The following is a 15,317-nucleotide window of genomic DNA, read 5'->3' as shown; positions in this document are numbered from 1 at the left end:
AAAGGCTTAAAGTTCTAATTCTGTACAAGACAGATTTTTATTCGGATTCTATTAATCATTAACAATAAACACACAAAAAACTTGAATGAAGAAATATTTACATGAAGTCCCCAAGAAAGTACTCTAAAAGATCATATTTGTATGGATACATCATTAAGAATATTTGTATTGCAAAACTTAAGCACACAAAAGGTGTCTCACATATTCACAGCAAAAGGTCATCAAATCCCTTACTTATAAGTCTTACCAACAGTATGGGTAATAAAATGACACAGTTTAACTAGGTTAGAATGCTGGACGGCCCTGCTTGTGGTGTTAGTTGCTGTCTTCGAAGCTGCCACTGCTGCTGCAGGACGAGTGGAACCTCATGGTGCTCATGGGATCAGACACGTAACCTGGAGACCGTGAACAATCACCACATGGAGGTCTGATATTAAAGGTGACATATTATACCACCAGGTCTGAGGGTGAATAGCCGTTACAAGCCGTTTTGAAATACTGCCTCTTCTGACATCACAAGTGGCCACCAAGATGTTTGACAGATAGTTGAGCAACGTTTGCTACAGTCCAATGGGTAGGCTGGTAGACTGATCTATCCAACACACATCTAGGTGGACACGCCCACTTGTGATGTCAGAAGAGGCCGATTTTTCAAAACAGTGAGTAACGGCTAATCACACTCACACCTGGTGGTATAATATGTCTGCTTTAACCAAGCCCCTTTTCACACCTTCCTGGCAGATTACTGGGAAAAACTCTCAGGCACTTGCAGTTACGTTCTGGAACATTACCTTCTTGCAGCCCTTTCAAACATGGAATAGATTCGGGGATAGATGGGAAAAGGGAAAGTCCAGAAATTGCAGTCATACAACACTTACAGAAGCCAGCAGCCATGCAACTCGAAGGATGATAGGAGCTCCCTCGTATTTATATTCTTATTATATCATAATGTATATTTTTCATATAAAATATATTCCACGTAGATTATGAACCCTTGAATAAAAACCACTAATTGAATTCATTTGAGAAATATAAACTAAATGTAAACAGGCCGGTCTTGGCCTCTCCAACATGGCGGTCATGTTGACGTATGATCAGACAAATGCAGCATCTGTGTTTATGACTATAGACCTCAAGTACCATCAAGATAATATAATACAAGTTAAATGATTCCAGAAAGCCACATATCTTTCCTTAAACCAGTACAAAACATTTTTGTTAAAGTAATGAGCTCGGTTCTCCGATTACCAACCATTATGATAACAGATGAAATGTAGATATAGAACAGATGATATACAGATGCAATAGCAGATGATACGTAGATATAGCAACGGAGCAAACACAATACAAACCGTTGCGGTCGATGGGTGCAAACTGCATGTTCCTTCGCAGTTCCTCCAGGGACAAACCTCCAGACGCACGGCGCTGCTCGCTGAGGACAATTAATACATTACATTGACAATTATGGCATTTGGCAGACGCTTTTATCCAAAGCAACTTAAAATAACTACATTTGTCATAAGAAAGTGAAACAATATATCACTGTGGGTACAATAAGGATGTTCATAGAACCAAGTGCCAAGCACTAACAATCGCTAGGTTAACCCATTCACTGTATACAACAAAGACAGCTAGGATAATATGCTACATAACTAAGTACTATAACTAAATACGACATACAATAAGTGCGTACATTAAGTGCCAGGAAGTACAACATACAACAAGTAGGAGAGCGATGCAGAGTCTAGGTGAACTCTGAACAGGTGAGCCTTGAGCCTTGATAACATTGTTGATCACCTCAAATGTAATCCATCCCCCCCCCCATATTGATAACCACTACTAAAAGAGCAAGGGTGATTCTCCTTTGACACACTAATATGAGTTGTACTAAAAATAGCCCAACATCATGGAAAAAAAACATATGGTGGGCTACACACAAGAAGACTATCCTGCCAGATCGTATATCTCTAGGGATTTGTACCACGCAAGTGATGCCACCCACTTTCTCTGGTGGTAACAGGGAGACCGACTTGATGTGGTGCCAAGGAATGTCCGACAGACAGACACTAGCGTCACAGGCCCTGCTCCACAATAGCCTGCCCTACCTCTCCGAAACCGTCTGCCAGAAACGCACGCACACACACACATTCACACACAGGTGTGCGCGCACACATACACACACACACACACACACACGCGGGAACACATATGCACATGCATATAAATACACATACACACACATTCGCACACACATGCATATGTACACACAGACACATATATATACACGTACGCATACAAGCATGCATACACTTGCATATATATACACACACACACACACATTTACACACACAAGTTCACACAATACAAACGCATTGCCTTCGGTAAAAAGAGTGCTCCAGGTCAGAAGGCCATGCATGTTTTATTGCGTTTTTCTTTGTTTTGTTCCCCCCTCCTGTGCCTGTATCTGAGCAACCACATTCCTCTGTGTTGCAGGCAACTACCACTGGTGGTTTACAGGTGACAGGAGGCACAATAGCACGGGCCACAGCTATCACTTCCAGCAAGACGGTCTTAGTTACTGTAGCACATTGCAATTACTGCAGCACAGGCCTGGGAACGAGAGATGGTAGAATAGCCTACTGTTCTCAGGTGAGAAGGACGTGAGAAAGAAGAGGAAGTTAGAGTGTTCAGCTTTGACCCTTGGGAGTCATTTAGGTAGAAAACCCAGAGTGCAAAAATACGTTTGAATAAGTACGCCGGTAACTAAGCACCTCTGGGTCCAGACGGCGTAGGCCCGGGCGTTCAGGGCGTACTCCAGCTCGAAGCGGGAGCGCAGGGCGGCCACGTGGCTCCGTCCGGGTCCGCCCCGACCCAGCAGGCAGTCGGACGAGGAGGACGGGGACAGAGAGCCACTGCTGTTGCTGGAGGCCGGAGACATGAGCTGGGACACACACACACACACACACACACACACACACACACACAAATAAAGAACCTGAGGCAGCTACACAAAACAAATAGATAAAACATAAGGTAAAAAGGGTAGGTGCAACAAGCTAGTGCTTCATCCTTCACCTTTTCGATCAGTACTATTGAAAAGAAATGTCAATGCATACATTAAGATGACAACTCTAATTATTTTCATCTTTTTTTTAACTTATGTCTGTATGTAAGTTGTGAATCGATGTGATCGAAATAAACCAAACCAAACTAAACTTAAAACCAAACGCACACATACACACACACACACAGATCCAACATAGAGCCATTGATCCACACACACACAGAAAAAAAAGTGTGTGTGTGTGTGATGAAGACAGTCAGATATTCATCATATACATATCATAAAAGTCAGTATGAAGTAATTGTTCACTGTTTTTCTGCGTTACTAAGCTGTGAATCTCCGTGGCCGTACCTCAATATTGCAGAGGCATTCCTCCAGGCTGCTCACCACCTCCGAGAACTCAGGTCGGTCCTATGAGGATGTGATGAGGAAATGATATCAACGTTTCACCACTTACACAAAGTGACCTACACAAGTGACGCTGAGAGCAGCATGCTGTAAAAATGGAAAAAATTAAATTGCATGGCCAAGTTTAGTTTAGCATCCCTGAGTGCAGAATAGCCAGAAAGCGATGGGTGAGTACATTTTATTTTATGAGTGGACCATCTGCATCTCAAGAGACACACCTCACCAACCAGTGTTCTAAGGTGGGTCAAACATCAAAGATGCCAAACACAAAACACACACCCATGTGCTTCCACTCCATGGCCCGCTTATTCCGCCCACACACACACGCAGCAAAAGGTGAAGCCAGGCTGGGGAGCTGTCCTCAGATCTCTCCCCCGACTTCACAACAACAAACACCCTGGCCACCCCAGAGCTTCTCAATTATACATCACATCCACAGGCTGTAGGAAGCCTTCAATACATTACACCCAAAGAGCACAGCGCACATCAGCCTTCAGTGTTTTGGAATATATACTAAAAGCTATCTATAGATTAGATAGAGATATAGATATTTATCTATCTATAATGATCAATCGATCTATCTATCTACATAAAAACATATATATTGTAACATAAAATGTATATAATAGATATTATATATAAAGAATAGATATTATAATTAACGTTAGATGATTAACTGATGAATATTTTAATGTTTCTTAGTTTGTAGCTACGTATTATTGTAAAAAGCTCAAGTGTTAGGTTGTTTTAATTATTGTTGATGTATTTTCATGTGTTTGTATGTTCAAGGCTACATTAACACTAATACGTTTTAGTTTCCGCCCAGTCGAGCGTTTTAGCAGCGTTTGAGAAATAACCCCTGTCCATACTTCACGCCTAAATAACGCTTTATCATGTGACCATGCACGTACACTGGGCACGTGCGCACCAGACTAAACATGAAGCAGATTGTCTATCCAGCAATTGGTTGCTTAGTTGCAGGACGCTGGAACAAAAGCAATGACAAAACCATGAACCCCTTTTACATTAAGCACTGGTAGTGCTCTAAAGTCTCAGTATCAGTCCATCCAGACTGACTAAGGCTTGTTTTAGGGGTTCTGAAACACAAGAGCATTGTGGACGCTAGGCACTAACGTAGCAAAAGTTAGTGGCATCAAGGAGATTTTTCATTCACAGGGTCTGTAACAAACCAGCATCTACAAGAGCATATTCAAGCACCTTTACAACCCATGGGATACCAATTCTGCAAAGTGCAAGCGGGGGGGGGGGGGGGGGGGGGTGTCTTAGAACGATGAGTCTGCACAGCGTCCTGTAGCACACCAATGAGCGACACCACACACGAGGAATTGGAATTGGCTTTTGTACGATTGTTGGCGATTGTTGTACTTGCACTTGGGATGTTCTATGAACATCCTTTCTGTACCGACAGATATATATTTTTGTACTTCTTATGGCAAATGTACTTATTGCAAGTCGCTTTGGATAAAAGCGTCTGCTAAATGCCCTAAATGTAAATGTACACACGACACAGTGGCACCCACCGGGCGCTATGGGAGCTGGCGACAACCAGTGGGAGGATTGCCTCTGGTCCTCCGAGGTGGGGGGTGGGGGTGGGTTGCTAACCAACCGCCTGCCTGACTCAACATCCCTGGCAGCTGGGTCATGGGAAGGGAGGGCAGGAGGGTGTGGGGGTGTGAGGACCTGCCTGGCTGCCTTAATGATCATCATAATTAGAGGTAAATATGTAAGTCGAGGCGGTTATGAAGAGCCCAGGCGCTGCACAGTGGGGGCTTTACGTGTGTGCTGGTAGATTGTGAACAGCTTTGCAATAAAGAGGGCCCCCCGGGAACGCGGTCGTTTGCTGAACATGCAAACCGGGCTCGGCTGCTGACGTGGGACGCGCTGATTTGGCCTCCAGACGGTTTTTATTTTGTATCCGACGAAATATGTTTTTTTATTGGTGGACCGCCTGTTGTTTTCACTTGTTTATCCCACGCATGCATGCATTCAGGCATGCACACACCGACACACACACCCACACACACATTATATATGCAGGTAGCAAAAGGATAATGTTGATGCCACCATTAGTAAAGGATTACTAGGACACTAGTTAACTGTTAATTAATTGTTAGTTCATTGTTAGTTATCGCATGTTACTGCATTAACTAATACAGTTATTTAATCAGTTATTAATTTAACATTCAAGTCATTCAAGTCTTCAGTTGATCATGTAGCAAGTCAGTTAGTTGGTCATTCAGTCAGTTAGTTAGTCAGTTAGTTAGTCGGTCAGTCAGTCAGTTGGTCAGTCAGTCAGTTAGTTGGTCGGTCACTTGCCTCTGGAGAGGCGTTCCATCCCCGCATCAGGAGTGCTGAGATGGGCTTGGGGATGGAGTAGCCAATGGGAGGCCGGATCAGATGGTAGGCCATGTCTGCAGCCGCGGCCGCTGAGGGGAACATGAACGACGGCCTGAACGTCAATCATAAAAGACTACTAACCTTCATATGTAATCATGTATTCAATAAATATCTCTTATTTAATAACTTCACTGTATCTTGTCTGGCCATCTAGAAACACTGGCTCATGTTTGAAATGTGATTTTTACAATATATAATAATAATAATATATAATCTAAAACACTGTAGTTATAATGATCATCAGGATTATGATTATGATCATACTGTGGTTATCTTAATATTTTGTATAATATTTGAAACAAGAATTCAGGAGAAGATTTCAGGACGTGCACATGACGATTGTTATGTGGAGGTCTGTATACACAGATAGACGAGGAGGAGTGAGGAGGTGTGACAAGATGTGAGGAGTAGGAAGAACGAGTGAGGAGTGAGGAGGAGGGAAACATTGTGAGGAGGTTTGAGGAGGAGTTAATAGGAGGGAGAAGGTTTGATGAGGAGTGAGGAGACCTGAGGAGGAGTGAGGAGGCTCGAGGAGGAGTATGGAAGAGTGAGGAGGTTCGAGGAGGTTTGAGGAGGAGTGAGGAGGTACCAGGCTTCAGGTGGGCAAAAGGGACTTCCCCAGTCAGCAGCTCCCAGAGACACAGGGCGTAGCTGAACATGTCTGCCTTCACCGTGTAGCGCGTGCACTGCGTGAACACCTCTGGAGCCATCCACCGCAAGTTCTACACACACACACACACACACACACACACACACACACACACACACAAACACATTCATATACACACAACCATATTCACACAAATTATTTGTATGTCAAATGTAATTTAAAAACTAATGCACTTTTGAAGTGTCCGAGGGAAATTACCTTTGCGACCCAGAAAGTCTGTCTTATCTATCTTACCACACATACATGAACCCGCATGCACACACACATTATTAAATATATATTTCAGCGTCTTGGGAGTTAGACAGGGTTAAAGCACACACTGACATCTAGGTCCAATTACAGCCGTAAAGCAGGGCGCTCCCTGTGGTTCTTCAGGACATGTTTGTCCCCAGGGGAGGCAGCACACACAGTTCCCCCCCCCCCCCCCCCCCCCCCCCCCCCCCCCCCGAGTAGGCTACGCACTCTGGGTGCTGCTGCTGCTGCTGAGTCAGCCCCTCCACACACACGCAGCCTTCTGGAGCTAGCCCAGGGCCCAGGGCTGTTGGCAGTGTCTCTTGGAGAATGATTACTGTATGTGACGTTTTACATCCTTTAAAAAATATGCTATATGTTGAATGATTGTCTTTACCGTAAGCACTATTTCTCTTCTTTAATTAAAGATGTAACCAAAAATTGCAAAAATGTAGAGTATACATTCTGGGATTGATCAAATGAATCTTGTACGTCTAGATCAATTAACACATAGAATTTAAAAAAATGCTGAGTTTAGGTTTGTTAGTGCAACACAGTGACCAACATGGTGTTGTAATGTCACAACCTTTATGTGCTCTAAAGTTAGATTTCCTGAACAATGTTAAAAAACAAGATGTAACCATGACGACCGACCCCTGGCTGCTTGGTCATGTTGTCCTGCGCCACCGACAGCAGGAACCTGGATTCTGCGGGAAAAAGAAGACTCACTCATATGCCAGAAAATGGCCTCAAATCAGCATATTTCACAGTCAAAGACACAGGGGAGAGAGACGGCTGCTGCCCTCACCCCCGAAATCAGCCACCACTGCGTGTCCGTCCTCGTAGAGCAGGATGTTGTGGCTGAGGGGAACACAGTATGTACGGCATTAGCGTTTTTGTGGGATGTTCAATCCCCAAACCCATGGGGGTGGTCCCTTATAACAAGACTGAAGACTTTTTGCTTAAGCTTTCTGCTAAATTTTAAATACAGCACACCTTCTACAAGGATTTTTTCTTTTATTACGCCTTTGACGATTTTTTTTAATTTCTTTCATTTTATTGTACGTTTGCTTTAGCTTTCTGCTAAATCTTACATATATTGCACTTTCTGTAATGCCTTTTTTTACTTACGTATCTTATTTTTATCATTACATTTTATTGCATGACGATGTTTCTATGTGAAGCACTATGAGTCTGCCTCGTGTATGAAAAGTGCTATATAAATAAAGTTGCCTTGCCTTTCCTTGCCTAATTACATCTGCATCTACCTGTTGAGGTCCCGATGTATGATTGGCTGGGTGAGGTTGTGCAGGTACTCCATGCCCTTGGCCACGTCGATGGCGATGACCAGCTTGGACTGCAGGTCAATCAGCCTGCGCCGTGGACACATCATTAAAGCAGACGCCCACTTAGCGCTTCAGCAGATCAATGGACCCTGCCAATCAGGCTCCCTGACCCCCACACACACACACAGGCACACGCACACACACTAACAACAGATCACACGCACAGATGTTGCACACCAATAACACTCAGGCAATTGCACTTGCACACACACATATACACACACACACAGAATATACACACTCACACACACTCCGCCCAACACTTACACACACACACCCACTTCCCGCGGATCAATGAAGGTAGTCTATCTTAGAAAGCACCTGAGCTTAGAGTTTGCTGGAACACTTTATCTGGATCAATGATGGGAGAGGGGGGGGGGGGAGGGGGCAAGGGATATAAGAGAGTGTGTGTGTGCGTGTGCTTGTGCGTGTGTGTGTGTGTGTGTGCATGCATGAGAGGCAGAGACGCTACAGAGAAGGACAGTAATTAGAGCTGGAGACATGTGTCGCTATGTTGTGTAAACAGACGCCTGTGAGTTCCGAAGGTACTGCTTCCCCGGACTGATTGCTCAATTACAGCTCTATGGCTGCCATTACTGTAGAATCCATTTTGGACAATGACAGCATTTGTGGTATAGTTACACGTAAACGGGAAAAATAAGAACATTGATTCGACGTATAGAGTCAATGACAAGATAACTTTAGATGTAGGTTATTTGACATAGAAATGCATCCGTGTTATTATGTCTTCGGATACAGCCTGTATACACACAGGTCAATTACGACCTGTCAGTCATTCTTTTGAAGACCAGGACCTGAAGGGAAGCAGCATTTAGTGTCCATGGCCGCCCCCCCTGGAACAGTCTGCCGGTGCAGCACAAGTTTGGCTTAGCTTTCTCATAATCCATGTGTGTTGTTGATTCCTCTCAACTGCCTCTCTGTTATTATGATTGACGATTATGTCGATGATTTTATGTTATTTCTTGATTTTGTGTCATTTCCCTCTCCACAATGATATTGCACTTTTTGCACAAGCGATATATAAACAAAGATTGACTTCATCAGGTTAGGAACTCTCCACCCCTGTCTGCGGTAAACCGGGTCAGTCGGGGGACCTGCCTCCCCGGTAGTTTTCCTCACCTCTTCTGCTCGTGGAGGAGGGAGAACAGGGATCCACCAGACACATACTGGGTGACGATAGCGAACTGGCTGGGGTCGTCCAGGCACGCCCCCACAAACTGGATGACACACGGGTGGTTGAGCCGGCAGAGGATGGACACCTCGCGGCAGAACATATCCACGTCCGACTTGGAGCAGTAGGTGTTGGCTCGGTAGCTGAAGGAGAGGGACTCGTTTTACACCGTTGAGGGGAAGTCTTAAAAGTCAGACTATGGCCCAATCCCATTTCTACCCCGTCCCCCTTCCCCTTACCCCTCCACCTAGTTTTGGAGGGCTAAGAGGAAGGGGTAAGGGGTAGAAATGGGATTGGGCCTAAACATTCTTATCTAAAGTCTGATGGCATATTTGTTTCGAATACAAACTCGCTCAGCAGAAGTGAACCGTAGCAAAGTGTCTGGGAGGTTTTAAATCAACTGGCTACTGTATTAATACACTCCATTACAATCCACTGGACAGTGAATTAAGTAGATGTGCGTCCCGTCCCAAAATACCGTTTAATGGCGACAACTTTGCTCCTGCATTTCCCTCTGTAGACCTTGCCGAAGGAACCTGGATGAGAGAGAGATTTGATGTTAGACTGTGGACTAAAGCCTCTTTTCTGTTCACTGCCAAACACCACAGACAAAGATAGACAGTATAAAATTTAAGACAAAAACCTGAACCAATGATTTCATTGAACTCCAGATCCGAGAGCTGAAGGTGGAAATGAGACGGCAGACTGGCCCGGAGTAGAAGAACATCAGCCTTCTCTGAAAGGGTGGAAAAAAAAACACAATTTTGAATCAACCTCTTAGCAGGATTTTAGGGCCTTAGAAAATTGGATTATGCTATTACCTTATTTATTGTTAAGTGACAGACTTGTTGCCTCTTACCTGCGTTTTTAGTATCTAAAAGAAAACTATTATAGCACTATTAAGGCCTTTTGGCACAGAAAGTCCCCTAAGCAACCTAATAAGGTCAGGCTGACCTTATTGGGTCACACCGTGCGCTGACCTGGTCAGTGCACGGTGTGTCATGTTAGCTGGTCAGGAGACTGGTACCTTTAGTCATGCTCTTGATCTTTCCCAGAGGGGACGGGACTGACACGTAGGAGCCATCTGAATGAAAAAGACATGATTAAAGCAAACTAGATTAAATACCGTCCCTTTAATCCCTCTGCTAGCTGCGCTTCCAGGTCACTCACCCCCTCCTGGCTGGGAGTACTCATTACACGGGGAATCGTCCGGGCGCTTGTAATGTTTCAGTAGGGTCACAATGGCATCGTGACCTGTCACAAAAAAAATACAAAACCAAAAGTGGTGACAAGGCTGCCCCTCTGACCGGCCAGTCTCCCCCATCCATCATCATATAGACCTTTCTCATAGGCCCACATTAGACAGGTCTGCTCCTCCTTCTCCCCGCTGGAGCGGGTGGGGTCGCAGGCCACTAGGTTCATGTCCGCCCCGCTGTCCAAGAGGAACTGCACCACGCGGATGTGGCCGTGGAAGCAGGCGCTGTGCAGGGCTGGACAGGGGTTCGGCAGAGAGACAGGTCAGCGCATACTGAACGGATGGACTTGATAGGAAGAGGTGAAATATCCCCATTATTATAAACTGGTAAGTTATAGGTTGGGGTTGAAACCATGTCATTGCCCTTTTAGAGTGATTACTCAAATAAATAAACAAAAAAAATTAAAATAAAGATTTATTTGACTTAATTTTAACCATGATCAGCCTTTACATTCAGAGTGATTTAAAATGTTGTTTTGACACGTCATGAAGGATCGGGTCAGGGTTAGGCGTCTCACATCAGGATGTCTACAGGGAGAATGCAGAAATTATGAATCGAGGCCAGAAGTGGCTGAGAAGATCCGGCCCATACTAGAACAACCGGCCTAGTATTGTGAAGACGTACCCGTGTGTCCATCTCTGCCTTGATGGTTGATGCTCATGGGGCTTTGGGTCAAGAGGAACTTAACCATGTCCAGGTTTCTACCATAGGTGCACGCACTGTCCAAATCACACAAACGTTCTCATGACTGACTGATGTCAATCATTCATATTTTTAAATGACATGAATAACTTGGAAGCAGAGGACTATTGCAGTATACCTGTGGAACGCCGTTTCACTGAAGATGTTTTCCTTCATCAGACTCTCGGTTCCAGAAAGCTGAATGATCTCCTTCACCACCTCAAACTTCCCGTTGTAGCAGGCTCTATTGAAACACAACCATCATTTACATTCAGGGGATTTTGGTGACGCTTTTACCCAAAGCGACTTACAACCATTCCTTCACACATTCACACGCCGACGGCGGAGTCAACCGCGCAGGTGGACACCTAGCTTGTCAGGAGCAGTCAGGATTCGGCGTCTCGCACAGGGACACCTGGATACTCGAGGAGGAACTAGTAACCTTCCGGTTACCAGTCAACCTTGACTACCTCCTGAGCTACTGCCGCCACTGCCAACACAACACACATCCGCCTCGTATCATCCCTCATTCATCAGCCTGATGTGTGTACAGCAGTGGATGTCTGGGGTCGTTTACAGGTGCAGCGGCGTGTCTCCGTAGATGTTCACAGAGTGCGGCTGGGCTTCACCGTGGCCCGTCAGTAGGAACCGTACGATCTCATGGTGGCCGAAGCGGGAGCACAGGTGAAGAGGCACGTGGTCTTCATTATCCAGAACATTCACTGGGAACACGCATAGAAACAAGATACTTACTAAAGGGGCTGTAATTGATCTACCAATACATTGATTTAAAAATCAAGTCTAGGGTGTAAAACACACGTCAACTATGTTCGCCTATTCAGGATAAATCGAGGAATTGGATTGCTTGCATTGCTCGTAATATGATGAATGAGCTGCAGAGGTACATATGTTCATTTACATATGAACGTATGCATATGTGATTTTTCGTCACAGTCATTTGTTATCATTAGGCATGATCATTGCAAGATGTGAACCTCCGTGCGGGGGGGTCCAGGACTCACCGTCTGTCTTGCAGCCCCCCCCCATCAGCAGTTGGACCAGGCCCAGGAAGCCTTTGGCTGCCGCCAGGTGAAGGGGTCGGTCGCCCACCTCCCCACTCACGTTGGGGTCCGCCCCGAACTTCAAGAGCAGCCTAGCCACCTGCGCCAGGACGAAGTAGCACAGAAAGGGGAAGCAAAAAAAAAAGGGGTGGAGAAACCCCAAAAATGGATCTCAGTTCTCAGACTTATTTTTATTTGAGTGTGTAAAACATGAATACATGGATGCATAATTATAATTCCTGGCTGAATATCAATATTGTATCCTCTTTCAAATTGTTTCATCACTAAATGTAACTGTATTGTATACATTTCTCATAATCCTAATTTCAACCCAACCAATACCATTTTGCAAAAGTGTGAACGTTTGGCCACGCTTGGTTATTTTCCTCCAGATCCAGGCAGTCAGGAGTCAGGAGTGTGCGATCGAGGCTGGTAATGACCTGCTCGTGGCCGTAGTAGGCAGCAATGTGCAGGGGGGTGAAGAAGACAGCGTCCTGCACGTTGACATTAGCTCCATGTTGTAGTAAAATATCCACCGTCTGAAAGATGTTTCAAATCAAGACACCAGTTTCCTAAAAGCGTCGCTGGACCCTCACAAACAGAACGGAAGAACAAGGAAGGTTGTGTTGTTGTTTACCTCGTGGTGCCCTGCTACCGTGGCGATATGGAGGGCCGTTAGCGCACCGTAGCCCACCTGCTGGACATCGGACCCCCCGTGGAGCAACGCCGTCACCAGCTCTGCACTGTCCTTTTGGAGACAAGCAGACAAAATGTACTTGTTTCCTGTTCCGGGGACGGAGGCAAAGCCCTTTGTTATGCGTCAACTTTTACCACTACATCTGCAAATCACCTTCTTTCTTCAGTCAAAGTCACATCCTACACTCCGTTACCTTCAAACAGTATCATTCATTGAAAAAGTATCCACCACACGCTATGGTAAACCATTAATAACCACTCACAGCAACAAATGAAATACTAAAGGCTTGAGTGACGGCTTGTGTTTGTGTGTCTTGCACTCCACCATGTGGTTAACTTTGGCTAAGCAGTAATCCGATGACACATGGCTCCCATCGGCTTGCATGGGCAGATAACATATCTGTCAAGCTCTGTGGGATAGAACCTAGTAGACTAGAAAGTAATCTAAGAAGAGTAGATCGATTGTGACCTACCTTATAGGCGGCAAGGTGGAGGGCCGTGAATCCATTCCTCGTGAGTCTGGATGGACGCAGGCCTTTCAGCATCAAGGTGCGAATGTGAGCCTTGGTCCCTGGACACAAACATACGTGTGTGTGTGTGTGTGTGTGTGTGTGTGTGTGTGTGTGTGTGTGTGTGTGTGTGTGTGTGTGTGTGTGTGTGTGTGTGTGTGTGTGTGTGTGTGTGTGTGTGGTACTGAAGTACCTTCTGTTGCATCTAGTCTATTAGTTTGCTGTATAGAATAGTAGGAATGAGGATTCTGCATATATTGATCTCACATGAGATCTTGTAGACTGTTTTGGCCTATAGACCACAGAACTGTCCAAAGCATTTGGTAAGGGAGAACAATATTGGTAATAGCTTGAATCCTCTCAAAATCGGCATTAAAAAAAAACATGAGGCATTCTGACGTACTGAGTACTATTGGTGCTAATAAGAAGGGTGTATTATACCTTTTTCAGAGGTGTCATCGTACGAAACACACAGATGTCGATCATTACACTTATTATTGGTCTGCTATTTGGGTCGACCAGGTTATGGTTACAGGATAAACTCGGGAGGATAACACATCACAGAGCCTTTTCACAGAGGTTTCATAGCAGGGCAAACCCATGAGTAGCCCACAACATCACCATTGAAAAGATAAGCAAGTGTCAAAGTACTGGTCAGTGTGTTTCCCTAGTGAAGTCTAATACCAATGCCCTGTTACATCAGAGTAAACAGACCCATAATCCTGCTTGTCCTACAGTTACCGCTCTGTGACAAGGTTATTTCGACATTACAAATACTCTTAATTCAATATGAGTTGGTCAATATAACCCATAACCTGTATCAATAAGGATGTTAGATTGAGCGCGGTAGAAAGAAGCCCTAGAGAAGGAGCTGTCTCTCCATTGTAATGTTTTGGTGAGGAGCTATGAATAGACTTCCGCTAAGTGAGCATACCTCCACACACGCAGCACAGATGCAACAGTGATAGGCCTTCCTCTGTTCTGTAGCTCACGTTCACCTTCTGGAAGGCCTCCTCAGAGCTACCACACAGAGAAAGACATACAGGCCTTGCATCTGTATGTCATTTTGATGATATTTGCAGAAGAAAAAATTGCAAAAAATACAAATTGCTTGAACATGTTGGCTCTGTGCATTCATTAGATAGCTAGGTTACAGATTGTACCCTTTTTGAAAAACACTATTATTCCACGCTCACCCAAAAGCGAATTTGAGCTCCGCAAGCTCAGCCTCCTTGATGTGCCAGTCATCCTCCAGCTTCTCCACAATCACTGTGTAGGACTCGCTCACCTTTTTCTTCCACTCATCTTCACACCAACATCATGCCAAGAATACAACAAATTGTATGGAAAGTGATTGTAAGGCATTGCTAAGGGTTCAAGGAGGTGACGTACCTCGAAGTGCGTCACCTCCTTGAACCCTTTCCAGTGGAAAACAAAACATGTTATGACTCACCAATATAGACCCCCCCCCCCCCACACACACACACACACACACACACACTCACAGAAACAATTCCAGATGCAAAACATGGTGAAGATAGAGGGAGAGACATTACCTGTACATGTCTGGGTTGGTCTTGATTTGTAATTTCCCATTGACAGGGTCTGTTTCTCTCAGAGAGTCTTTGTAGTGCTGTTCGGGTGAGCTAAAGGGAAGCAGTAACACGATCCTACTCTCTAACACAATTGCTATAGGGCCAGATAAAGGGGATCACAGTTTGAGCTAAAAATAACCCTCTTTTGAGTGGCATGCCACACAACACCAACTGACCCCCCATTTGAAAC

General features: G+C 44.9%; 1 protein-coding gene across 1 annotated transcript; it reads right to left on the bottom strand.

Moving 5' to 3' along the window:
- Positions 1-6: 6 nt before the first annotated feature.
- tnni3k (TNNI3 interacting kinase) lies at positions 7-15,227 on the bottom strand. The gene is made up of 25 exons (XM_030372059.1): positions 15,089-15,227; positions 14,729-14,837; positions 14,467-14,552; positions 13,497-13,594; positions 12,965-13,075; positions 12,768-12,866; positions 12,289-12,427; positions 11,844-11,988; positions 11,406-11,510; positions 11,210-11,304; positions 10,670-10,819; positions 10,500-10,583; positions 10,357-10,413; positions 9,973-10,065; positions 9,808-9,865; positions 9,278-9,472; positions 8,060-8,164; positions 7,600-7,652; positions 7,446-7,498; positions 6,480-6,612; positions 5,810-5,919; positions 3,416-3,475; positions 2,772-2,941; positions 1,353-1,432; positions 7-395 (listed from the first exon to the last, which is right to left on the bottom strand). Exons 1-25 carry the CDS (start codon positions 15,126-15,128, stop codon positions 316-318), a joined length of 2,508 nt encoding a protein of 835 aa, XP_030227919.1. The 5' UTR covers positions 15,129-15,227; the 3' UTR covers positions 7-315.
- Positions 15,228-15,317: the final 90 nt, after the last annotated feature.

This window comes from Gadus morhua, chromosome 12 (genome assembly GCF_902167405.1).
Source record: "Gadus morhua chromosome 12, gadMor3.0, whole genome shotgun sequence".
Taxonomy (NCBI): domain Eukaryota; kingdom Metazoa; phylum Chordata; class Actinopteri; order Gadiformes; family Gadidae; genus Gadus; species Gadus morhua.
Note: the sequence above shows the minus strand (reverse complement) of the source record. Positions and strands in the feature narration are given on the sequence as shown.

Coding starts and splice junctions, on each gene's coding strand:
- tnni3k (XM_030372059.1), bottom strand. CDS start 15,128: ATGGGAAATTACAAATCAAGACCAACCCAGACATGTACAG. Junction 11,511..11,843: donor GGAGACACGCCGCTGCACCT/GTAAACGACCCC, acceptor GTGTTTCAATAG/AGCCTGCTACAACGGGAAGT. Junction 1,433..2,771: donor TACGCCGTCTGGACCCAGAG/GTGCTTAGTTAC, acceptor AATTGTCCTCAG/CGAGCAGCGCCGTGCGTCTG.